Below are 25,622 nucleotides of genomic sequence, written 5' to 3' on the forward strand. Positions count from 1 at the left end.
AGTCGGCTAAGATTTATCCGAGCGGCTTCGCGCTTGTTCTGCCCTGGGCAAGCTTGCCTGGGCATAGGTCAAAACGACCCCAAGCGAGAATGTATCTGCAGGTACGGATAATAAAAGGCGATAAGCTGTTTGAATCTAATTATAACTGCGGGAGGATAAGAAATACAGGGATTAAGCGATAATGATCGTGCTGGACATGGACACTCTGGCCTCATCACTGCCAACAGCATGTCATCTAATATCTGGAAGGATTCATGGAGGGTCGCTTGCGCGTCTTCGCGTTTACCAACGTTCAGCTAATTAAAATTGCCCGATTGATCTTCGCATGTCCCCAAAAATGGGTTTCGTTCTTTGCTTGACTTGTTTTTCTTTGCAATGAGATTGCTCACAAAGTCTTTTTGGCAATGCAGCGTCGTACAAGTCGCAGCCAAGAACCGAGCTACGAAATGGCTACAGAGCCTAAACCCACTAAAACAACGCTGCAGAACAAAGGATCGACGCCAATTCTCCACAATGCGGCGGCCTCCTCCCCTGAAGCAGATCCGGAGGAAAACAATGGCGATAAAGAATATCTGACGGGTTGGAAGCTTCATTCTTTGAGCGCAGCGTGAGTCAATTACGAAAACTGCTACTTCTTCAGCTTCAAACTTACCGTACTAGGCTCTGGATCAGTCTCTTCTTATCAACACTCGAGACGACCATCGTTAGTACATCGTTGGTCTCCATCACCAATGCCCTCAATGGCTTCATCCTTCGTGATTGGATCATCACATCATATTTGTTGACATACACGGGTGCGCAAATCGCCTCTTCCTCACGGATAATATTTTACTGACGGCTGCAGGCTTTCTGACAATTTATGCCAAACTTAGCGATGTTTTCGGGAAGAAGACGATGCTTTTGCTTGCGCTGCTCATCTTCACCTTGTTTTCTGGTCTTTGTGGTGCTGCAAACAACGTCGTTGACCTGTAAGCAACACTCACATCCAATATGATGCCTCACTAACAGCCTCCAGAATCATTCTTCGAGCGTTTCAAGGTATTGGCGCATCAGGCATCTATGCCATGATTCTCGCAATCGCTCCAAGCTTGGTGCCAATCACTAAATATGCAAAGTACATGGGCGTCATGTCGACAGTCTTCGTCACCGCAAGCGTTCTGGGCCCCATCCTAGGCGGTGTTATCAGCCAGCACTCAACCTGGCGCTGGGTTTTTCTTCTCAAGTACGACTCTGCCTATATGCTCTATCGTGACATGCTGACACAAGATCATAGTCTTCCTGGAGGAGCCATAGCATTTGTCATGGTTTGCTTTTTCCTGCCAGCTTCCGAAGAGTCGTCCAACCTCTCACTTCTGAAAGTGCTGCGCGCAAAGGTCCGTCGTTCGAACTGGATCCGCATCGACGTACTTGGAATAATCCTTCTCCTTGCAGCCTCTGTTCTCCTTGTGTTCGCACTCGAGGAGGGAGGCACTCGATACTCATGGAGTAACGCGATTGTCATAGCCACACTGGTCCTGGCAGTTGCAGTCTTCATCGCTTTTGGGTTCTGGGAAGTGCACGTCGAAAAGTCGCCAAACAAGCAAGAGCCTGTATTCCCGCCGAGTATTTGCAAGGATAGGATCTCAAGCGCCATGCTACTGTAAGCCATGCACCCTTCGACCTCTCCCCAGGCACTAACTGGCCACACAGAACTACCTGTTTCGTCGGCTTCCCTTTCGTCTCAATGGTCGTCAATATTCCGCAAAGAGCGCAGGCAGTTTATGGCATGTCACCGTCTCGCGCTGGCATCATCCTACTACCTATGATGCTGACTTCTCCTGCCGCAACTGTCCTCTCCGGTTACTTGACTGGGAATGCCAGGGTACCGCCCGCATATCTGATAATCTTCGCTGCGGTGCTACAAGTTTTGGGCGTCGGCTTGACATGCTCACTGTCTACAGATGCAACCGACATGCCAGATGCTCAGTACGGATATGAGGTGTTGATGGGAGTTGGATTTGGTATGGGTCTGGCTACCGTCTTAACCTTTGCTAGGGTGGTGGTTTCTGAAGCAAATCTGCGTAGGTAACCTTTCACCGGTGAGATTTGGGAGTGCTAACTAACTGTATGAAGCTGTGATGATGGGCGCATTGACTCAGATCCGTGTTCTCGGTGGAACAGTCTCACTCGCAATCTGGTAATTTTCACACGTCACGTTCCTGCCAAACATGAATTACTGACAGGTCTGTAGCGCTACCCTACTCAACAACCACATAAAACCCAAGTTGAACGATCTGGTCTCTTCGGGGGAGGCAGCGGCTATTCTTGACTTCGTATCTGCGATAAATGATCTAGATCGGTCCCAACAGCTAGCCGTGAGAAAAGCATTTGCTGAGGGCTATAATCTGCAGAATATTTTCATGACAGCTATGTCTGCTGCTGGTTTGATGGCTTCTTTATTCTTGTTGGAGAGACATCCACGTATAGCAAAGTAGACTGCCTGAAGCTTCCATCTCTCGCAGCGGGATTCTTTCTGGGCATGCAGTAGAAAAATGTTTAACTGATGGGCTGTAATCAGCGAACGTTTACTTTTGGTCACGAGGATACGTGAGTGTTAGGTTAATATACAGAAGTACAAAGTACTAATATATTATTGCTTGTTAAAGCTCCCTTGGCAACGCTGTAAGAGCCTTGAAGACGAGATGCATACTGGGTAAGACTTACCCTTTCGCTGAGAGGCAGGCTGGAACGCTACAAACTCTGTGGCCAGCTGAGTAGATTAGCACCAGCAATGGATAAGCTTACTGCGAGAAAGAATATCCGCCATCAGTCGTGTGGGTGGGGGTGCTCAAATGTGCAAGTGGAACAGTGCCTAAGGAGGGCGTACCGTGTGCCTCTGCACCACGCAATCCAGAGCCTTGGCAATTGTATGTATTACAGTAATCAGATTTATCTCATAAATGCATATTTGAATATGCAAATGTTAGGCATCCAGCTAAATTCGCCTGTCAGCATAAAGTGTGTCTGCCCCGCCTTGCGCGTTCTTTATCTCCCAAGTCCTTATTGACTGTTTCCACCAGAGTCGCAAAATGACAGTCATCGAGCCTGACCTCTTCGAATTCTGGAGCTTTCCCATAAACCTATTTTTAGGTTTTGTGATAGCATTCTATGTTGTTAGGCATGATGGTGGATTGACTCCGGTAAAGCTCCTGTTCATGTGTTGTTGATTGGCGTCTGTTTTATGGCAATCTAATGTGTTTACTAGGGTATGATAAAAAGACTGCAAGAGGAGTCAGATAGATGCCAAGAAGTGAAGATTGAAGGCAGGAGATCTGGAGAGAAAATAACTATAACGCGAAGTGACGCAACCACCGGCGCCAACGTGATTCAACAAGTCTCAGAGGCATGTCAGCCATCTCATGGTAGTTGCCGTGAAGGAAGCAAGCAAGATCAAATGGACATTTCTCCGGGAGAGGCAAAACAGAGCCATAAAGGAATTGAGCATGAGGTACCAAGAGCTGAGCCAGAGCCAGGTTATTTAGATCTGCGCCAGGAATCCAGGACCCAAACCCCATACGACACCACTTCGCCAAACACAGGTTTCGTCTCATCCTCCATCTTAACTGCTACAGCAGGAGCTATGAAAATAGCGTCGAATGTTCAAGTGAAAGTCAATTCATCTGTCGAAATCTCAAATGCAACTGCAGCTTGGATATTCGGAGCAATGGCGGCTATTACAAATGGAGTGACAGCTTTTGCGACGCGACAAACGGCCAAAGCAAGCAAAAGAAGCGCTATAGCGGGTGAGGTGGCAGCCAATGCAAGTAAAAGAAGTGCCAAAGCAGCAGAGGAAACCTGTTTGATTGCTCAGAAGCATTTTGAGGCGACCGTCAAAGACAACCAGGACCCGCCGTCTTCGCCAGATACATCCCAGAGTAATTCCGGCGCCGGGGCAGAAACTTCAAGCAGAAAACAACAAAAGCCAGACACAGGATCTACACCAGTAGTTCATAGTGGCACTGAGATGGCGACTTCGCCGTTATATGTCCTACCAGCCGTACTACCATCAAGACTGCCTCAGAACACCCCTGGCCGAGGACGCCTGCTAAGAACCACGTCAAACTCGAGGCTTGAAAGACGAGAAGAATTTGATACATCATTAGATCTATCGACTGCAACAGAGGAAGCGAAAATAGTCTGGCCGGAAGTTCCAACTTGTGAGTTTGGAAAGCCATGCAACTGTAACATTATTCCCAAGTATTGAGAAACACGAACTGTACTTTACTATAATCCTATTCTAAATCTGATGCATGCAGGTTGACTTCACCCGTATCTAATAACATTCTTTTCCTCTCCCTATCGCCCTGATTCTCCTGTTTTCGCATTTCTGGTACTCCATCAACCCATTTCACCCAAGACCTCCACCAGCGCGCGCGAAGTCTTATAGAATGCCTCCTCCACAACTTGATTCGAGAACCAACCCCGTGGCATCGCGAAGCATCAACTCTCTTGTCACAGCCAACAAAGATTCTCTGAAGCATGATCTTCATCAAACTTCCTGGCTCAGACTTAGAGTCAATGCTTTCAACCTTCCTTTTCACTTCCTCCTGCCAGCGGGCATACCATTCCGCCCTTCCAGATTCGCTTTTCGGCTTGGGGAACTTTTCTTTATCAAGGCCGTACATCTTCTCAAGCATAATAATGCCCGTAGACCATACGTCAGACCTATCATCCGCTACTTCCGCTTCCTCGTCGAAGATTTCTGGTGCTTTGTAGCATGCGGTTCCATAGAAGTAGTCAGACTGTTCTGTGTATTTACCCGCGATACCGAAGTCTGCCAGGACAATCTGGAAGCTTTTCGGTGTCCGCTTCCTGATTAAAATATTCCCTGGTTTTATATCCCGATGCAATATGTCAAAATCCTTCAGCTGCATGAGTCCCACAAGGATTTGTCTGAAGGCGGTAATAGACTCTTTCTCAGTGAGGGTGCAGCCAGCTAAGCTTCCGAGAGGATATATCGGCATAAGTATCACCGGAGACCCAAACCCATCCTTGACTATACCCAGCACTTCGACGATAAACCGCTGTGCAAATTGTCAGAACAAACCTTGCAAGATATGATAGGCAACGTACACAATCCCTTGACATGTAAGCGAACTCTTTCTTCACCCTCTCCATGGTGTTCTGACCGTTGGGATCACTTTTCGATGGCATGATCGCCTTTCCGGCGAAGGTTCGCCCGCTGGCATATTGGATGTATTTGTAGACTTTCCCATACCCGCCTTCACCAAGAATTTCACATTGATGATAACGTTGTGGCTCGAGCAATGGGTATCTACTCCCAACACCAGATCCCACTGGGGGGAACCAGGACGCACTTTGGACTAGATTCCGAAGCTATAGAGGACTAGGGGGGCTCTGATGATGGTTCTGAAACATAATCCGAAAAGAAAGTGGCCCTATACCTATCGTCACATTCTTCCATGGCGCAATGGAACCTGGCCGGAATGCAAGAATAGAGCTACCACAGAAATCTTCTGATTTGTTTTGGGCATCGAAGCTAACAGAGATCATAGGCTGATCATAGCATTCGATGCTACTCGAACAGCGAGATAAAATAATGTAAGGCGTATGCTCGCGATAAACGGTTAGTTCCAGGGCTTCAGCTTCGCCTAGAAGATCTTTCCCCAAGTAGACAGTAGATGTTGGATCACTCCCAATCGTCCAGCGAGGCCTCTTGTATTCAGGCTGCCTGACTTTGTCAGGAAATCCAGATTTACATCGAGGATGATGAAAACGGATCCGGAGACGTTCATAGTCGTCCCAATTCATCCCAATGTCCCAGGTTTGGCAGTCACTGAGCGGGGTACTTGGTTCGTAATGAAATGACGCATTTTCGCGGAGTCGAAAGGCTCTTGTTGCGTTTGCTTCTAGTGGGAAGAGAAGGGCAAGAATATCGGGGTCCATTGCTATCTGCAAAGATTGCCTGATGCGTCTCAAATGCCGGGGCAAGAAGACTCATGTGTAGGTATGAGAATTCAAGGAATTCACAAGAGAACCGGCATAAGAAATTCATGTGAAGGGAGCTGGAACGGGAGAAGAGATAAGACCTGTTGCGACTGGCCTGGAGAAGGATTAGAACGCATGAAATTACAAACATTGTGACACCTTACGGATATCATGAGGGACGTCTATTGGTTGCAAATGGTGGGATGAAACAAAGTCGTAGGGCATAATCCAATGGTTTAAGCCACATAAGTTGACACGCATGAAAGGGCTTTTCAGCCGCACAGAATACGTAACAAGAAGAAGCAAAATGCCTCTACTGCTGATGGATCACATTGTTACTGGTAACAAATATTAGATCTTGTAGGTCTCTTTTCCATAACCAGTGTTGAATTCTCAGAATAGCTATTTCGTGCATACATGGCCAACGGCTTAAAGGACGTCACTTGTCTTTCGGCTTCCTAGGTCGTCTCTCCGAAGTATCTAGTTCTTGCTGGGTAGTTGTTTCTGTCTCAGGTTGTTGATTTGTTGCCTGACCCGTGTTGTCAGATGACTTGACCGCTGATCCTGATTGCGGTATTGCGACCTTCTCTTTTTCCATATTCATCATGAACTATGACTGTTAGTGCATCATGGTGACCTTGACACTTGACAGTATTACTAACCAGCAAGAGGTAGATAAACTTAATGTTGTAGGGGAGTGAGGTTTCTAAGCTGGCTCTTGAGATGATGTATGGAGGTTTGTATCAAGGACATGATTAAGTTAAGGGATGAAGCTTTATATAGACTCCTAACTGAAGGAAAGCTTAGACGAGGTGGAATATCTGAGCCTCAAATAGCCCCTCTCTCATGCAGGACATTCCGAATCCAGTCATCAAGGAATCAACATATGTAGCACAAACCACCACGTGCTGCGAGCCCATTGGCCGCAAAATTAGTGGCGTCCCACAGCCCTCAAGGGGGCACACAAGGTCAGATTCTTGGACTGCTTTGGCCTCCCCTATTCCGATCTCATAGCTGAGCTGTCTTTTGCCCATATTGGTAGGCTTGACCAAGAATATTGATCGGTTGACTAATGCTGATGCCATAGTTCTATTACTGTAGCCAAACCTTTTGATGGGGCTCTCAAGAGTGGAACTTGGGGCTTCTTCGTTGTCCAAGGATTCTAGAGGTAGTTCATCGAGAAGCTCTCGGAATGAATCATCGACATTGTGACCAAGAAGACCAAGAGAGCACGTCCGGCGAAAAGATTCACCCGAAAGTCGATTCGGCAGGGCTAATGTCGATAGCTTCTTGAAAACCGGCGGGAGTTGGTGGTATAAGCTCAGGTATTCGAGGTTCGCAATTCCGGCCTTGTCTCCCATCCGCTCGGCGTCGACATTGATCAACGGGTCTATCAACCCTACTACTTTGCCGAAGCAAATCCCCGAAGCAAGTAGTATTTCCTTTCCAGAACTGTTTTCAAAGCTGACTCGAGCTACTGTAGTGCCCATGGCTCGTTGTTCGTCATAAGAGATTGGGCGATCCGCTATGATAGGCGTTTTGTACATCTCCCAATTCGGAACCCAAGATGGCAGGTCCCACGAACCGGTTCTATCTGCCGCACTGACACAAGAAAGAACATCGAGAGAAGAGGTGGTCTCAATAATGGCTTTGACTGAGTCTGTGTAGACTCTAGAGATCGATCTCGTATAATCGATTTTGAGTCGTTCGGAACGACTATCTTTCATGTCGGAGGCTGCCAAGATAGAAAACACTTTGTCCCTTGGATCTGTGCATAGCCTCGACCAGCTATGTCTCAAGAGGCTAAGCAAAGGCCAAGAACCCTGAGTCCTGGGGGTTCTTAAAGCTGACGTTTCCCAATTCGGGAAACTTATGGCCAACTCTGAAAGTGACGTTTCGGAGGCAGAGAGAATGCCGCGACAGACCGATACAGACAGGAAAGAATTAAGACTTATCAGTGCTCGAAGACTTCGTGCTTGATACTTCTTCTTCATGACAGTTTTTATCCTGGGATCCTGAAGTATTTCCATCACTGCTTCAATGCCCCCCTCTGAAACGCAAAGATCACCCGACTGCAATTTCCAAACTCGGGCCAAGCTGACCTCTTGGATAATCCAAGCTCTTTGCCGATATGTTGGGCGGTACTTTCAATCGCCGATGATAAGTTGAAGAGAATAGAGACCATCTTCAAATACTTCTTCAAGGTCCTCTTTGCTTGGGCTGTCCAACAGGAGTGCGAACAGTTCGTCTGTCGAGCATGACCTGACCAATTCGATCAATGCCCTGGCCTTCTTCATTTGTTCAACGTAGTCGATGGGATCATCCTCGAGCCCAAGCCATGAAATTACACACGAGGCAGAGGAATAGATCCGGCCCATCAGACGAACTTGCGAACTGCGCTCATCGACATCGGATTGATTGATGCAGATCGCGTCGATCCAGAGGGGACGTGGCTTTGAGTCATGTCTTAGATACGTCAGGGCGTCTTTCAGATTTTGGGTGACTTGTAGCGTGGTGTTATTCACTGCTATCGTTGCCTGATCTCCAGAGCTTCCCCAAGCGTAGGAAAGGGCTTCGTAGTCGATACTATCTCCCAGAAGGTTGAGAGTTTCCAGCTTGCAACTAATCATAATGCCATGGCTTTTTGGCTGCAGTATGCAAATCCTGATGTCAGAATGCTTCTCGTTAGAAGTAAGAGGATAATAAAGACTCATTATACCGATAATGAAAGCTAGGTCTTGGGGACGGAAAGTGTGATGCAATCGTTGAGCTCTAAAACCCTGACGAGATTTATATTTCAGAATCCTGCGGTAAGGCAGTTGCACTATTGACGCTTTGTTGGGCTGTGAAATAGCCTAAGACACCGTTTTGTGGAGGCTGAGTGTTGAAATTCATGCCCAAGGCAGACTAACTGGCTTGACCTTGTGCAGCCACTGAGTGAGCGGGATGGAAAGTCTGGAACAGTACAGAGGGTTTATAAGGAAGAAGACTTTATATCCTTTACAGGAATATTAGTATATCGAATTGCTGTATTGTTTTGATATACTATTTTAAACTACCTGGTGCATGGAAAAGGGATCCTCGGAGTCGCTGGACAAACTATGTCTTTGTTCGTCATTTCCTTGTATCACTACGCGGTGCGTTTCTGAGCCATGTCCTGGATGCGGTCGACTTCGCTTTTGGTCGACATCGGTACGCACTACAATTGTTGATTGTAGGGGACGTAACTGATCCTTACTCTCAGATGAATGGAGCGTCCTGGGCAGATCATGCATTTCATGGCTCCGAGAGGTACCTGTTTGGCGAGCCGTGGCACCGGTCCTCGAGTTTTCATGTCGTGAATACGATGACTGGTTATGGCTAGAGCCGCGGTCATGGCCTGATAACAGAGGCCGGAGAGTTGGAACGCAAGCGCAGATGATACCGCAGCACAACTCGCTGACTGACCAAGATGCTGATTCGACATTATGCCATGTGATATCCGTGCCAATATTAAGGAACTTGATACGAACGAGTGAGATAAGACACGTGCTGTTTCCTATTAGTTCCAGAAACGAGCGCAGAAAGAAAAAGGAAACTCACAATATTCCGAGGCAAAAGACGGACATAAGAATCCACTTTTGGCGCCGACCGAGCTTCAGACTGCGAAGAACAGGAATCGGGAGGACCATGATCAGGATATCAGTCAAGATATTACCCGCCGCGCCGACATAGAACGAAGATTTGTTGAGAATACAGGTGCCCTTGATCGTGACATCCCAAAAAGATGCGATGGGCCAGCACATAAAAGTATTGAGAAAGATCTGGGAAAGACTCCAGCAGGTGACGAGGACGACGGATGCGATGTATGTCTTCTTATACTGGCGTACAGGTATCGCTCGGTAGTACTGGAGGAGAAAGACAGTCTTGATGACTGCTAGGGCAACGTTGTAGACGACGGTTGAGAAGTAGAACATCTGGTCTGTCTTAGCTAAATTGTCGATTGAGTTCCTGCAGAGCCTACCCTTAGGAAATTGCTGATCTGTTCGCCAGAAAGTGTAGATATATGAGAGCCAAGGCCATTTCTAACGTCTATAGTATGTTAGTAAACTGTTTACGAAAAAGTTCCTTGACGGGGTGTCTTTACTTGTTGCAATAATGCAAGCGTCAGCGATCGTCAATAACTGTTTCTCATTAGCAAGAAGATCTCCCAATATTGATCGAGACACCCACGCAAGCAAGGATCGCGCATGCGTCATCGACGCCAAAGTTTCTCAGCATGATGGCCCTGGCGTAAACTCGCAGGGATACCACGATCAGAGAGATCGACGACAGGGTCGCCATGACAGCGATGGCGACCGCACCCCTGGACTCGGAGGCATAATCTGAAGCAGCCATGGCCATAGACGTCTTCTATGAAGGAGTGACGACAAGGAGAAAACAAGACACTCACCAAGCTGTAGAGCAGCGGCTTGGCAGACATTTAAGTCAGTAGAAGACGCAACCGATGCGAGAAAGTGGCTAAGGACTAAAAAGTCGAGAAGCGAGCCCAGATCAGACCATCGAATTGTGGGCTGCTTACTTGACGCCATTTCGTCCCAAGTTATGAACGATCGGAACATGCTACCGTTAACAAGAGCGATCGGTTAGCCGGAAACAGCCATGTGGCTTTGGGTGAAGAGTGATAAAGTTCGTTAGCCAGGGAGCAAGTGGCTGTTGGGCTTACAAGCGGCGAATCAAGCTGGAGAGCGGATTCGTCTCACAATTTCAATTATGGGCCGGTTCCGAGTTAATGGATTCCGAGTCACCGAGTCAGTTATGAACGATAGAGCGCACAGACGCTAGCTCGGGGAAGAAATCCGCGGGTTTGAGGCCTGCGGAATTAGTGTGAAACGCCAGATGGCTGTTTCTTACCCCAAAAGAGCTGTTATAACCTACTGCTAGCTATTGGGCGCTGTGAATCAAAGAACGGGGAGGGAGACAAGGTTCAATAGTTCAGGAGAATCGCCGTGTACTGAGCGACTTATAATGCAAGGGACATCCACAACTTCGCCATTGCTGCTTGTCTCAATGGCTCCAGGGACCAGTTGCATTATCTTTGGGCGGTATGCTTTGAGAGGAGTTCGATTGAATGTGACCCCGGAACCCTTCTTGGCGTGATGAAACAACCTGAGAACAGTTTAAAGTGACTGTGACTAGCCTTGAAAGCCGGTGAAATTATTGCACTCTGCACTGTAAGATCATAGTTCAACACATTATTAATGTTCAATGCCAATTGAGTCCAGAGCCTCTGTAGAACCTTGAGTAAGCTCTAAAGTTCACAACTGATAGGCCAATAAATGAACAACATCATTTCCCCTTTCAGGCACTTTCCATGACCTCTAAAGGAGTTGTGACTTTCAAGTCTGGAAACTTGTCGTCTAACGGTGGAAGATCTCGAGGCACAAGATACCTGCCAATGCCAGCTTGATAATGGATCATGGCGAAGAATGCCTCATCACCTTCACCGTGACCAATCGAAGGATAATCTGGAAAGAATGAAATTTTACCAGACTTCAACTTCTCCAGACTATCAACAGCAACATCAAATTTAATACCTAGTTGTAGTTTTAGTAAGCAGTGGCTGGTAGCAATGGACATACTATTACCTCTGGCCTTTTCCGCCGCCGACACCAGTTCGTTGAATGACAAGGTGTTGGCCCGAATGGCACTGATGGTATCCCACTTTTCAAGATCCATCAGGCGTGCGACAAACCGGGACATATCCTGAGATGTGAGGAAGCTGGCTTGGATATTTCCATCAGCTGGAATGACTGCCCATTTGCTTTTCATGTTGATGATATTGATCCACGGCTCGAGATTACACTTCCAGTGCGGCATGCCGTAGTAGTCGAGAAACCAGCCGTTGGCAATGCGAGTGTACGTCAGGTTAGTCTTTTCAAGCTCATCGATAGCCTCAAAGGTGTATCTGGTCAATGGCGAGAGTTCAATATCTCTATACCGATGGTCAGTCATGCTTGAGGAGTCCAGGGCTTACTTACTCTTTGACATGCAGCATATCAAAACTACTAATAACGAAGCGCTCAGTAGTTGAAGACCGTTCAGCGGCTCGGATCAGATTCTTCTGTGCCTGGTTTGCGTCTGGTGATACGACGCTGATAGCGCAAATGAGAATGTTGACCCCTACAGCCTCTAGGGCTTTCGTGATAGCATCGGGATCATTATAATCCACTTTGAGGTAGTTCACAGCGCCTTGAGGCGGTCGTTCCTATTGCTAATCAATATCAGGCCACAAAGTCAACCCATCGCAAAAGAATTGCTTACCTTCCTAGACAGAGCATACACCTTGTGTTTCCCATACTCTACGAGACCATCAACGATGGTGCTACCCACGCTTCCAGTACCGCCGGCGACTGCAACAACTTTCATGATAATATGTCAATCGATACAGTAGAAACCCGGGCAATTTTATAATCCAAAGTGATGATTTTGTAGGCAAGGAGATCCAACTAAAAACTCTTTTTGTGTAGGAAACCAGCTGGTTTTCAACATGATAAGCCTGCATTTATAGAGGAGTAAAGTAAGCAGGGTTTGACAATTGACAGATACGGAAGTTTTGCCAACCGTGAGGTCGCAGCATGGCGGGGCGTACTGCCCATTACGGTAGTAACTTCAACCTCGCCACCTCAGACCTAACGACTGCTGACCGCCACCAAACGTAGTATCCCCATCATAACATAACATCGTCACTCGGGAGGAAAGGAAACTCAGAACCTTGATCGTAAAGGTCAAGAAAAACTTGAAAGATATTTGATGGGAAAAGGTTCAATTTATGGCTTTTCGACTATCATAAACCCGATAATGATAACTCCATGCGCCGATCCGTCAGAAGCTGTTCATCACAACTGACTTCGCTCATAAACAACAGGCTCATCAACCTCAACCACCTCCTTCATATTCTCCCATAGCTTCACTGATTCAAAAACAGTCTCGCTTGCTCCATTTCCTTCAACAAACCAACTCAAGCCCGTGCAGTCTCTACCATCCGCATAAACCATAGTCGATAAAGCGAATCGATCGTTGGCAAAAACCTCGAGAACATCGCCGTCGCAGAAGATTCTCAAGTGTAGCTTCTCCAATTCCTCTGAGCCGTTTCTGTCAGAGTAGAAAAGGGTGAAAGGCCCGGAAACAGCGTCCTTTTCGATATCGGCTTCGTGGTTGGATTTGCTTCGGTCGACGGTGATTTTCTCGTTTTGGGGGGAGAAATGAATGGCTGCTCCTTCAGACAAGTCTTCATTGTGTCGAATCCATAATCCAAGGCCTTGGTCGTTTGGTGAGACCTTGATTGTGGCTTCCAACTCCCAACTTCCGGTTTGTGTGTCAACAAGCTTTCCAAGCTTGGCATTGCAGTTGATGTTACTCCAGTAGCCAGGCTTTCCCCTTCGAAGTCCTTGCAGGTCTGGCAGTGGCCGAATTCCCAATGTCTGAACTGCGTTTGATCCTCGCCCATTCTCAGTGGCCTTAATGCAACCAATATCGGCCAGCGATGAAGTTAGGGTCCTCGTTACATTTTCGACGGTGTATAAGAACAGCTCGCGAGGGATAGAGAAGTATCCGGTCCAACCCTTGGATTCGCGTCGAGCCAAGGTAAGCTCGTCCTCCTTCAACCATCCCCAAACGATCCTGTTCTTTGTGATAGGATGCTCGTAGGAATTAGGTGCATATAGACATCCATGGTCGAGAATTCCGCTGTACTCGGGCTTTATCCGGGGGCCTTGTTCGGTCTGCTCAAGAGATCCAGCCATCCAAAGCGACCACTGATCACTGCCCTCCTTAGCACCAGGCTTAACTCCACCTTCGGTTCCCATAAGCAAGAAAGGTCGCTCCTCGGACTCGTTGTGAAGAGTCATAAAGTTAACGCACTCCCAGTTGACACCGAAGTCGCCGCCCCATCTTCCAGAGGGGCTGTATCCTGTGGGTAAATCGATCAAAGGGCCGAGATATGTCCACTGTGTCAAGTCGGTTGGTGAGATCGCGTAGATAAACACTGTAGGTCCGCCGTCGACAATTCCTCCCGAAACAAAGCCATACAAGCTTGCCTCGCCTCTCATTTCATCCAAAGCAGGCCATTCTGCAAGATATGGGTCCCTGAACCCTGTGACGGTGAGATCCTCCGGTTCACCCTCCAAGATTGGGTTTTGTTCACTCTTTTGCCATGTCTTACCACCGTCTGTCGATGTCGCCACTGACAATCCAGCGCAGTTTCGGGTATACGGTAAAGTCCAGTGAATGGGAAGATTTGTGATGGATGAGTAAATAACAGTGAGTTGGCCTTCTTCTCCTTGCAGACCAGTAGGGTGAAGACAGCCAGTGAAGATGCCCTTGTCATCGTAAGGCTCAGAAGGTTCTAAGACTGGATTTTGTGTGTTTTGCTTCCAGGTAAGACCGTCTCTGCTTGTGTAATGACCCCAAGTGATGTCACCCCAATCGCAGGATTTGGGGTTCCCTGGTGGCAAAGTCAGCATATACTGTAAAAGTTGGCCGAGAGGGATTGAATGGGTGTACTGACATTGATAAGATAGGTGGTATGTGCCTGTTGAGGGGTCATATCCGGGTGCGCACGGATCATTGATCCAACCCCGAGGTGCTTTGAGGTGGTATGTCGGCGAAGGATGCCATCGAGGGCGGGGTGTAGTGTTCTTGACCGTCATTGTGCTTCTTTTGGGAGTGCCCAAGTACGTTTTCGCCTCCGTCGTCACTTTATGCTTCTCGAATGCAGTCATTAAACGTCGAAGGAATGTCGAAAGATATAAAAATAAATGGAAGAAAAATGAGGCAACGACAAATGGTCGAGCCCGGGTTTTGCCTAATAAGTAGGTAATTCAGCCGACCTCTCTAGACCCCAGATTACGCCCCTAACCGATTCGGTTTGCCGATGTCGTCGGACCGACAAGACTGCAGCTGCAGCTAATCAGCCGACGAGAAGGGATTTTTGTGTGGGGAACACTCGTAGATCGTCAATGGGGCCAAGAGAAAAGGCGTGTCTATCTAGAGTTGACGCTAGAATTATCCGTTGCAATGCAACGAATGCAATGCAATCTTGACGGACCGAGATCAGATCCGAGGTTTGAGCGTTCCCCGCGCCTCCCGTCATGATTAACTAACTTCCATTGCTATCTACTACTCATTTGGGAAGTACCCGATTATTTCCCCTTACAGAGAGAGCAACAGATTGTCATGTCAGCTGCTTCACTGCAGATGCGATGCCACTGCAGGGTGACAATGTCTTGGCTAATTATTTCGCCTGCAGTTGTGATTCGGCCGCGACTGAAGCCACGGTGAGCAAGATATGCAAATTGATTACACCCGTGTCCCGTTATATACCCATAGTTTACCCAGTCCAAACCGTTATCTAGAATGCGCATCAACCTCGACAGCTCCCGTGCTGTCTCCAAATTGATCCACCCGCGCTTTGGCAAATTTGCGTGCGCTGACTCGATGCTCGAACAAAACATCCAACTCTCCATACGTCCTCCCTTTTGGTTCCGGAAGACGGAAATACGCCCACACCATGATGAGAAAACAAAACGCCGCCCAGAAAAGACCTGTTTTTGCACCCCAGTTCCATGCATGTACACCAAGCATTCTTGGCATCAACGTATTATTTACCAGCCCTGCCATGTTATTAAAATTGCGCGCCAATACAATCGTTTTCGCTTTCAATCGTGTTGATGGAATTTCTGCGACAATGGTGTAGCAGACCGGTCCGACTGCTAGATCGTAAATAAAGGTATAGAAGATCAGAAGGCTGCCAATCGCCCACGAAGGTCCTGTCTTGCTTTGAGGTGCGAATCCAAGGCCACCGACTACTAAAAGGATTATGAAAAGCGAGGTTGTGCCGGCGATGTACAGCGCGCGACGTCCATATCTCGCCATAAGGAACCATGAAAGGATGACGCCGATTGCGCCTACAGAATACTGTACAATGTTAAGGGTAAACGCGCTGTTTGACGAGAGTCCTGCGCGTTCATAAAATTGGACTGAATACCCCATGAGAACGCTGCCGCACATGGCTTGCGCGACGTATGTGATGGACGCAATCTCAGTCCGTCTCAAGTCAGCTCTCATGAAGCAGTGCCAATAGTTAGTGCCCGCAGACGTAGCCTTTTCAAGCTCATTCGTCTCGTGGATCATTGAGACTTGCGCATCAGCATCGAACTTGAGATCAGGCTGAGGCGTGACGAGGCCTAGGATAGCTTTCTTTGCGTCTTCGTGACGGCCCATGCGAACCAACCACCAAGGCGACTCTGGCGCGAAGATCGTGCCGACGATGATGAACGGTGGCCATATCCATTGCAACGCAAATGGAACGCGATATGACCATTCATTGTCCAGATTGAGAAGTCCACGGAGGACCCCTGCTGATATCAATTGTCCGATAACCCAGCAGAGATTCACGTATGCCGTGAGATAAGGCCTGAGAACCACGGGAGCGATATCAGACGCATATGCCAACGTCAAGGTCTGAAAGACACCCCATGGAATGCCCATCAGAATCTGACCCGCAAGGATCATCTGGATATTCTTCGCAAAGAACACGATAAACGTGAAAGCGACCATGATGATCTGCGCCAGTATCATAGTCTTCTTGTATCCAATAGCGTCAGACACCCAGCCATTGAGATACAGCCCGAAGATCTGCCCGCACATGCCGCCGACTTGGATGTACGTCTGCCAATCCGCAGAGATAACCATGCCGCCATCGGGATCTGGTTGGTTGCCATACTTGTTGCGGAACCTAAAAAAGCAAATTAGCGTTTTCGCCTGCCGTGGAAACAGGGAATAACGTACGATTCATATCCGTAAAACGAGCCAATGAGAGCCATGTCGTAGCCTTCCATGATAATCGCCATGGAGAAGAGCAGTGAGAAGCCAATGGCCTTGGGGTAGAGACGCACCGCGTCGCGAAAGGTAAGCTCGTGCTCTAGCGCCGTGGCGGCGCTGGCTTCTGCATTCTGGGCTTGCCTCTTCGGCTCATCAGCGGGAATATGGTTGACCTTTGATGACAGTTTAGAAGCCATTGTGATGGTGTTGGTTGGTGACACGGTGTCCAGGGACGCGTTCTCGCCGCCTTGGCTCATGTTTGGAGTTAAAGTTCGAGACACTAACGGTGTCTCTTGTATGAACAGTTAAGCTAGGGTATGGTACAATTCTCCGAGTGGCAGTGTCCAACGGGAAATCTCAGTCAGTTCTCGGGGTTTTGGGACTCCAAATCCGCGACCAGTGGGGTCGAGATCAGCTCATGAGGTCTCTAGGCGCAGTTCGTCATCTCATAAACTCCAGATCTGGCTCGTTCGTCGGTCCGGGGAAGGCAGAATCTCGTGTCGCACGTCCCGAGATATGCTTTTGAGGGGCGCTTGATGGGTCTGGGGATGGAGATGGCGATGCAGGCCAAGCAAAAGCTGGGGTTAAGGAGAAGAGAATCTGGGGCTGGGGGGCGAAACTAACGGGGTCGAGCTCGTCGGTCCGACGGTTTTTCGCAGAGTCAAGGATGTCATTCATGGACTTCTGTGGTTTCCCAAAATTGTCGGTCCGAGATGCCAGGTTTAAACTGCATTAGGAGTCTGGGCTTGGTGGTGTAGTCTGGAGTGTTGCACATGACCACTGCAAAAGAGCTGTGCGATTTGCAGTAAAAAGTACCCTAAACCGGGGTACTAGAGCTTTGAAATGAGTGCTTTATATGTCACATAAGGCTATGTGCAGGCATAAGTGTTTTCAATGGTTCGAGCTTTGCTTGAATGAGCACAAAATGGAACATTATGTTTCCCGACGCTTTGTAATTCACAAACAAACAGGTATAAGTAAAAGATATAATCCATTGCGCAATTCACTTTTAGTTCACTCTAAAAGATATTAATACTCGTCCACGAGCAACAGGATAATCTTGGTTCTGATAAGTAACAGAAGAAGAGAATTGCAAGAGCCTGAGTGATTAGAATCGTAGGCCTAGGGTAAGTCTACCCGATAACGTTGTCTCACGAAATCACCGTTTTAAGAAACACTTATCTCTGATAAACTCTGATAAGATAAGATATGTTATCTCATGTTATCTCTTCCTCATTATCCTGTAACCTTTCCCCGACCTCAGAGCACACTGTAAGACATGCGAGATATCAACAAGAGGAAGTATAGTTTGTATAGAAATTAGCTAGACTCTCTATTATGCCAAGATATATTTGTTATCTATGCCGTGAACGTTACGTTGCCTCGGTGGCTTCTTGACTTGCTACAAAGTTAAAAGTTATTGGTAATCTTATAAGAGGTGAGATATGAAAGTTCATACAGCGGTTATATCCTGGTTATGAAAATGCATTATGAAACTCTTTCCCTAAAGAATGAAACTGCATCTAGATCTTGACACTGGCAGTGACAGTCTAGCAGGCATGCAGAGCCTAAATCCGGTGCCCGGAATGTTAGTCTGCTCAATGTCCGCTCCGTCAAACAGATTGGACAAAACAAAATAGAGTATATTCTTAAGACGAGTATAGAACAGAAAGGATACATCAGTGAGAATATAATACGGTGGTTGCATTGGGATGGCCACCTGGCTCAAGGTTTGTTGTTCCCGCACTGCTGGCCTGGATATCACCGCTCTCAGCTGGGAATATCACAATTCTTATCATAGAAATAGCCAGAGAAAGGCAAGAAACATAATATAACTGACCTTTAAATAAAGTAGCAATACGAATGGTGGCTGTATGCCGATCTCGACCCTGTGCCTGGTCCTTGCTGATCGGCAGCAGCCGTTGGGCTGATCACGAGGAGACCATTGCCTCGGGTCTTTTCAATGCCAGGGGTTCCACGTGGATGCTAGAATATCCATAGCCAGATCTTGATTGCTTGCATACCGTCACTTCTTTCTTAATTCTATTAGGCGCGACAAAATCTATCGGTATGTTCTGCGGCTGATTTCGCACTAGGCTATAGAGCTTTGGAGCTGACAATCGCTGGTCTCACTTTGATTACACTTGGCTAAGCTCTTACGGTTATGTCTTTTTAAGTTGAGATGTTGGAGCTTTCCGTAGATGAACGATATGAACTACAACATACAAACTCGTTGTCCTGCCAAGATATGAGAGGGAACCAGACATATGTCTCGCTTGTGATATTGTATGCAGACTGTGCTGCTAGACTGAGAGTCCATCTAGAATGTTTCCTTAGGTGCCTGGGTACCAGAACAAAATAAGTCATGAGATTCGAGCTCGAAGACCATGAGAGCAGAATAGATAGAGGAATAGCGAGATCGTGACACTCGGTCGAAAACATACAAAAATAAGTACCAAAAAGTCAAAGTGTCCCTAAAGCAATACGCGAGGTATAGCCGATTGAGGCATTAAATAATCTGATTATACAATAACATGCTTATGTTTACTATGACATAATATGAGGCGTCATGTATAACGCCAAAGGACATATGAACCTTGATGTCAAGCTCAGAAGGTCGTAGAGCTGCTGCGTTAAACCTTGTGATCCAAGTGAGCAATTGGCCTCAATACCGAGCAATAAACAATCAACAAAAACAAAATGTAGCCCCCAACAAAAATGAGTATAAAGATCCCATAGATCTCTCTCACTGGCAAACCACTAACAAGCGACAAACACCAGAAATCCCTCTTAGCACGCTGTTTGCTACAGGTTATATGAAGCTTTCTGCACAACATGGCTACCATCGCGGCCAGCTTTCTCCTCCTGTCTGCGGGTAAGGCTCTTGTCTCAAGCGGAATATCATGGGTCATCTCCGAGACAGGTAGCTGGGCAGCTGGCCGGTTTCTTGACCATCTGACTTCAGATCCTAATGCCAAAGTCACCAGAGCCGACATCTACGGAGTCGTGCGAGAGATGCAAATCATCCAGTCATCTATAGACGATCTCGCCGACACCCTCTCCAATGGTATCATATCGATACGTCTCGACACATTGAACCAGCCAATGGCTCAGATTCAGGCTCACTACAAGACTGTCGCGGATATTATAGATACTGCTTATGACATCTCTGAGCGAAATCTCACCGAGTCAGAGAATGAGCGTCTAATAAGCAGCCTGCAAGAGCGGCTCGACGACAGACTCCAAGCATGCGCCGATAACATCCCGGGATGGCTCACCCAGATTCACAATTTCTTGAATGCCAATGGTCAGAGAGCCTTTATGCGGCAGCTCTCCGAGCAAGCCTGGAACGAGTCCCCTGACCTGGTGGGCTACTATAGTAGATCAAAGACAGTTGTAAGTATAAATAGTCTAAAACGATGAACTACAACTAACACGTGTAAAGGTACTTGACTATTGGATCACCGTCTCTAAGGGCATCGACCTTCTTCAAATTGCTCATGGAGCACAGAATGTCAGATTCGATGAAGGGCAGCGTGCCATCGATCGACATATCCGCCAAATACTTGATCAGGAACGTAACTTTATCCGATTCATCGGAAATGAAACAATCAGACTCGCTGAGACGATCTTGCTCGATCCTGCCAGCTCCCATCCATTCTTTTGGGAGACTAATCAGGATACCTATGCCGCTGCTGAGGATGTCGGTGCTACCCAAACCCGCATCAGTGTAAACAGACGTACTCCTGTTGAATGGCGAATGGACCCCTGGCCCCCTATCAACCTCGAGAACTTCGACCCTCTTAGAGGTTACCCCGTTGCTATTAACCAGGTTGGACAGCGTGGTATTGTGTGCCCTGGCGGACGACATGGTTTGGCTCTCGAACCTTTCGCACGACCTACTTGCACTTGGTCCATCAAGCCACGAGAACCTGGCAACAACCGGTACTCGTTTAAGTTTATTAGTGGACTTTTTAGACAAGCTAATAACGGCTATTACATGATTACTCGGCCATCTGCTGGCGTCCCCGGAAGGATCATGTCTCTTCTCACTCGCTTGCATCGCGAGGATGGAAGCCATTTCTTCTTCGTCAAGCCCCAAGGGCTTTCTGCCACTTCCTAGGAAGCCAAATTATAATCAAGAGTGTTATTATAGATAAATAATATCTTAGATTTACTGGTAATGCTTTGAAGCCTCCAGAAACTTTCTAGCTGAAACCTTGTAATAGAACCGATGATGGGGAGTTTCAGTCGTCATCCCCTTGACCTCAGGCAACCTAAAGTAAGTCCAAGCGAGGAGCAGGAAAAACTGTCTTACCTTGAAGATTCGCCTCCTGCGGATTGAGCAAGTAGGGCGCGATAATAACGTTAATGATGGACAGAAAGCAATAGGTGTTTCTACCCCGGGAGATTGTCTTAACTCGGAGGTTAGAGGCCCCCGACATTAGCTGCGATGCCATCTTAACCTTATAGCCCGCCGCCATCCATAGTTAATAGCTTAGATGAAATTCACCGAGAAGACAGTAAGTAAGAGCTTCAAATAACACGACGTATAGTAAAGTTCATAATAATACCGCGTGAAGTGCTTCTTCTTGGCCCTTGACTAAGGATGCTTATTGGTCTGTAGGTACATCATTCTTTTATGTAGTTAGCGGCGGTTGAGACTCGGGTTCTTTGCAATGGGCACACTCAACTTCGGGGAACCCGACATCTTATGCAGGACTTCGTCATTTCACGTCCATGAATTGGCAGCCTTATGTTACACAGATAAAGCTTTCCAAGTATTTCCAATACCAAGATCTCTTTACTCGCATTATCTCTGGCCTGATCGCGGTTTTATTCCGCTTCCTCGTTGCAGTGTGACATAGATGGCTTTGATGGAATGTCATTGCATGTTTGTTTAGCCCGCAATGCAACCATCAATTATTACCGCGTATCACCGCAGCCCTAGCCTAGGCTACCCCACCGGCCCTGAAATTCTTCGAAATACTGTGCTTCCCCCGTCACTATTTTCCACTGCCGTATACGATAATTCTTGACTTGACCTTCATATCCACACATTGTCTTGTCTTTCAATTGGGCTCTGGCGTTTCCTATGCCTAAACATCATAAAGAGCATTTAGCGAATTTTATAATACTAGTCACGAGGGTCGCCGAGATGTTCTTAGCCTACACTTATCAAGGCGATGTCCCCGACAATGGGTGACCTATAAGCCAGGTCGGTGAAGTATCGTGAGCAAAAACAACACAAGGACAATTTGGGGTTAACATTTTGACAGTCATCCCTTATCAGCTTGAATGCATGTCAGATGTGAAAATTGCTAAGCACCAGGGCCATGGACCAGCGGATATTTTTGGCCGTCACCGTTGCCCCAACGGCGGGCAAGCCACTAAGTCTGCTGAACCTTGGCACGGCACTTGCGGCTCACTATACTGACGGCTCCGAGCGGAACACAGCGCCTCAATGCTACCTTACTCTGCACGAGCACGGCTGATATGGCAGAACCATATGTTGCATTCTATTTTCTCTTGGAGGGCTCTAATTCCGCACCATCCATCATGATGCGACATAAGCAGCCATGGTGTACAGAACAACCATTTTCAATGCTTCTCGTCCGACAAGCGGTTACAACGGCATCAGCCCTTAACACAACGGCATCCTTGATAACGAAATACGAGTATAAATATGTCTGCTTGATCCCTCAGAAATGCCAGAGCAACACATCTTTCCCAACAGTCTTACTCAATACATTTACTATACTCGATACTTCACTTCCTATCGAACCAGGAATTCACTGCATCATCCACCATGCCTCAGATCAAAGTTGGTGACTACCTCTTCCGCCGTCTTCACGAGCTCGGCATCCGCTCAGTTTTTGGTGTCCCAGGAGACTACGAGCTCGCCCTCCTGGATCTCGTCACTGACAACGACCTCGCCTGGAAAGGCAATCCCAATGAACTCATCTCTTCTTACGCAGCAGATGGCTATGCTCGTGTCCGTGGTGCGGGAGCCTTTGTCACCACCTTTGGTCCCGGTGAACTCTCCGCCTATTGCGGTATGGCTGGTCACTACGCGGAATTTGTTCCTGTTGTGCATATTGTTGGCTACCCAACTGTCGATGCTGTTCACAACAAGAGAATCATGCATCATAGTCTTGGCAACGGGAAATTCGACATGTACGAGAACATGGCTAAGCACATCACCGCTGCGACTGTTGTGATCAACTATGCGCCTACTGCTGCCCGGGAGATCGATGAATCGCTTACTACTATGATGCGTGAGAGCCGGCCTGTCTATATAGGACTCAGCGTTGATATTGCGTACGAAATGATCGACGCTGAAGGTCTCAACGTCCCTATCTCTACTGCGCTGCCCCCCAACGATCCAACTTTCGAGGAGACTGTTGTTGAAGGAATCAGAAAGTTGATGGAGAGATCGAATAACCCAGCTATTATTGTTGATGGAGGCAAGTCGTAACTCCCAGTTGTGCAACAGATCACACTAACTCTCTGTAGGTGCTGTGCGCAACGGTGTCCTTGAAGAATCGCATGAGTTGATCAAGTTGACCAACCTCCCAACCTTTACCACCGCAATGGGAAAAGGAGTTCTTGATGAAGCCATTCCCCAGTTCGCAGGTGTCCACTCCGGCGCTGGCACTCTGCCCGCAGTCAAAGAGGCACTTGAATCTGTTGACACGGTCATTTGGATCGGAAATTATCCTTCCGATTTCAACACGGGCGAGTTTACGACTGTTGTAAACCAGGATGCCATTGTGATTGACCTCCAACGTTTCACGGTCTCTATTGGCAAGACCCAGTACCCGGTCTCAATGAAGCATGTGAGTATAGCTTATAGTCTCTTTTGACAAAGCCTGTTAACTCTCTCAGGTTCTTCAACGCCTCGTCTATTCTCTTCGTTCGAATCCAGTTTCTATTGCTTCACGACACGTCACTTGGGATCCTTATCCAAAGTTCAGCTTTCAAGCCGGCGATGAGCTCAAGCAAGATTTTCTCTGGGGCGTAGGTCACTCCCTGGTATGTTCTAGTGAAAGCTGATACTGACGGGCATAGGCACTAAGCTCCTTCTTTCGACCCGGAGATATCATCATTGGTGAGACCGGTACCTCCGCTTTCGGCCTGTGCGACACCAAACTCCCCAGCGGTGTGATGATGTTCAACCAAACCGTATATGGAAGCATTGGGTATGCAACTGGCGCCATTGTTGGAGTTGGTCAGGCTATCAAGGAGAGCGAAGGGAAATGGAAGAGGCCTGTCCTCGTCACTGGAGAGGGCTCCATGCACCTCACTATCCAGGCTATGGCAGATATGCTGCGTTGGGACCTCAAGCCAATCATGTAAGTACCATCGTCTCAGTTCTGACGACCGTCTTTAGCATTGGCTCACATGACCCAGATTCGTGCTCAACAAAGGCGGATATACAGTCGAGCGTCTCATCCACGGCAAGGAAGCCTTCTATAATGAGGTCGCAGTTCTAGACTATTCCAAGCTCGGCAAGACTTTCGGGCCGGCATTCGAATCTAAGTACCATGGGCCTATCAAGACTTGCGGAGAGCTATCTACACTCCTTCAAGATCCTAACTTTGGCAATGTAGGCTGCCTTGAGGTAAGACTTCACCATATTACACTTTGATATAGAGACGTTGCTGATGAAATACAGTTGGTCGAACTCGTCTTACCTCCTCTCGATGCACCATCTGCTGTTATCAAGACTGGTGCCGCTATTGATGCATTCAACAAGGCCAAGGCTGAGCATGGGGCCAGCGGTATCCAGGGTGCTTGAGCTTAATCCTATCTCAGCATGCTTGCTCAAGGTGAAAATTATATTGAGTTTTAAGTGTCTACTTAGATCACTCGTTTAGCATAGTCAATGTTCAACACATGCTTGAAAATCTTGACCATTGACAGTAATAAGGCTGAAGTGACGTCATTAGCTCTGTAAGCGCGCCCTGCAATTGACCGCATGCGCATTTTGTCCTCCACCATCAAAATACATACAAAACCGTTGAAAGACGTCTGCTCTGTTGCTTCGGAGTACTTCAGTAAAAGTTCTGTTTAGTCGCCAATAGATACAGTGTCTCTCTGAAGTGCACAATCATGTCGCTCATGGCCAACGACCCTGGCGAGCTCTCGCTCAGCAAGCTCCTCTCAACTCTCACCCATACAGTCCATCCAACCACATACGTCTTCGCCACGCTCACCGACACCTCCAACTTACCACCCCTATCCGAAACTCAAATGATCTTCAAGGAATCTGAAGGCATCACGGTGATTACCAGTAAGGAATACGCAGAGTCACACAAGATCGAATACTTCTTCCCCTGCAAAATGATCACTCTCAATGTCACGTCGAGCTTGGAAGCTGTCGGATTCATGGCGGTCATCTCGACAAGACTAGCGGCAAATGGAATTGGTTGTAACCCAGTTAGTGGTTTCTATCATGATCATATCTTTGTGCCTCTTGGTCGGGAGGAGGAGTCATCGGAAGTGTTGGTACAGATAGCGGCGGAGAAGAAGCAAGAGAGTGAGAAGGTATAGTGACAAGGGACATGGAGGAGAATGATGAGTCTCGGGAGATTCTTCGATATACCAGACCTCAGGGAGCAACGAAAAATCGGACCTTTAGAAAAGGGTGTTAAAATAAACTCAGAAAAGAGTCACCTAAGCATAGGCTAGATCTACCTGAATATTTTCATTGCTTAGGGTCAAGCTCCTGAGTTTTCTTTCCTCCCTAGCCAGGATAAGATCATAAG

At 47.5% G+C, this 25,622-nt stretch overlaps 10 protein-coding genes across 10 annotated transcripts; 4 read left to right on the plus strand and 6 right to left on the minus strand.

Annotated features, from left to right (window-relative positions):
• Positions 1–446: 446 nt before the first annotated feature.
• On the plus strand, positions 447–2,474 carry FTJAE_4598 (major facilitator superfamily transporter; the record flags this gene model as incomplete). Its single annotated transcript, XM_037351017.1, has 7 exons — positions 447–607; positions 661–794; positions 845–968; positions 1,016–1,639; positions 1,690–2,060; positions 2,113–2,176; positions 2,231–2,474. 7 exons carry the CDS (start codon positions 447–449, stop codon positions 2,472–2,474), a joined length of 1,722 nt encoding a protein of 573 aa, XP_037208310.1.
• Positions 2,475–4,271: 1,797 nt separating this feature from the next.
• Positions 4,272–5,193, minus strand: FTJAE_4599 (ULK kinase; the record flags this gene model as incomplete). The annotated part of the gene is made up of 2 exons (XM_037351018.1): positions 4,272–5,063; positions 5,113–5,193. 2 exons carry the CDS (start codon positions 5,191–5,193, stop codon positions 4,272–4,274), a joined length of 873 nt encoding a protein of 290 aa, XP_037208311.1.
• A 1,598-nt stretch (positions 5,194–6,791) lies between these two features.
• On the minus strand, positions 6,792–7,715 carry FTJAE_4600 (heterokaryon incompatibility protein; the record flags this gene model as incomplete). Its single annotated transcript, XM_037351021.1, has 1 exon — positions 6,792–7,715. One exon carries the CDS (start codon positions 7,713–7,715, stop codon positions 6,792–6,794), a length of 924 nt encoding a protein of 307 aa, XP_037208312.1.
• Positions 7,716–8,135: 420 nt separating this feature from the next.
• FTJAE_4601 (uncharacterized protein) lies at positions 8,136–10,365 on the minus strand (the record flags this gene model as incomplete). Its single annotated transcript, XM_037351022.1, has 7 exons — positions 8,136–8,636; positions 9,048–9,187; positions 9,227–9,519; positions 9,571–9,944; positions 9,992–10,059; positions 10,115–10,151; positions 10,201–10,365. The coding sequence occupies 7 exons, from the start codon at positions 10,363–10,365 to the stop codon at positions 8,136–8,138; spliced, it is 1,578 nt and encodes a 525-aa protein (XP_037208313.1).
• Positions 10,366–11,328: 963 nt separating this feature from the next.
• On the minus strand, positions 11,329–12,396 carry FTJAE_4602 (uncharacterized protein; the record flags this gene model as incomplete). Its single annotated transcript, XM_037351023.1, has 4 exons — positions 11,329–11,564; positions 11,616–11,962; positions 12,009–12,235; positions 12,292–12,396. 4 exons carry the CDS (start codon positions 12,394–12,396, stop codon positions 11,329–11,331), a joined length of 915 nt encoding a protein of 304 aa, XP_037208314.1.
• A 470-nt stretch (positions 12,397–12,866) lies between these two features.
• On the minus strand, positions 12,867–14,678 carry FTJAE_4603 (acid beta-fructofuranosidase precursor; the record flags this gene model as incomplete). Its single annotated transcript, XM_037351024.1, has 1 exon — positions 12,867–14,678. One exon carries the CDS (start codon positions 14,676–14,678, stop codon positions 12,867–12,869), a length of 1,812 nt encoding a protein of 603 aa, XP_037208315.1.
• A 697-nt stretch (positions 14,679–15,375) lies between these two features.
• On the minus strand, positions 15,376–17,108 carry FTJAE_4604 (major facilitator superfamily transporter; the record flags this gene model as incomplete). Its single annotated transcript, XM_037351025.1, has 2 exons — positions 15,376–16,765; positions 16,819–17,108. The coding sequence occupies 2 exons, from the start codon at positions 17,106–17,108 to the stop codon at positions 15,376–15,378; spliced, it is 1,680 nt and encodes a 559-aa protein (XP_037208316.1).
• A 2,578-nt stretch (positions 17,109–19,686) lies between these two features.
• FTJAE_4605 (uncharacterized protein) lies at positions 19,687–20,974 on the plus strand (the record flags this gene model as incomplete). The annotated part of the gene is made up of 2 exons (XM_037351026.1): positions 19,687–20,247; positions 20,297–20,974. 2 exons carry the CDS (start codon positions 19,687–19,689, stop codon positions 20,972–20,974), a joined length of 1,239 nt encoding a protein of 412 aa, XP_037208317.1.
• Positions 20,975–22,660: 1,686 nt separating this feature from the next.
• On the plus strand, positions 22,661–24,652 carry FTJAE_4606 (pyruvate decarboxylase; the record flags this gene model as incomplete). Its single annotated transcript, XM_037351027.1, has 6 exons — positions 22,661–23,195; positions 23,368–23,690; positions 23,740–23,871; positions 23,923–24,206; positions 24,265–24,475; positions 24,530–24,652. 6 exons carry the CDS (start codon positions 22,661–22,663, stop codon positions 24,650–24,652), a joined length of 1,608 nt encoding a protein of 535 aa, XP_037208318.1.
• A 314-nt stretch (positions 24,653–24,966) lies between these two features.
• Positions 24,967–25,407, plus strand: FTJAE_4607 (COG3602 family; the record flags this gene model as incomplete). Its single annotated transcript, XM_037351028.1, has 1 exon — positions 24,967–25,407. The coding sequence occupies one exon, from the start codon at positions 24,967–24,969 to the stop codon at positions 25,405–25,407; it is 441 nt and encodes a 146-aa protein (XP_037208319.1).
• Between the last annotated feature and the right edge of the window lie 215 nt (positions 25,408–25,622).

This window comes from Fusarium tjaetaba (genome assembly GCF_013396195.1).
Source record: "Fusarium tjaetaba strain NRRL 66243 chromosome Unknown NRRL66243_c0000087, whole genome shotgun sequence".
NCBI classification, from domain to species: domain Eukaryota; kingdom Fungi; phylum Ascomycota; class Sordariomycetes; order Hypocreales; family Nectriaceae; genus Fusarium; species Fusarium tjaetaba.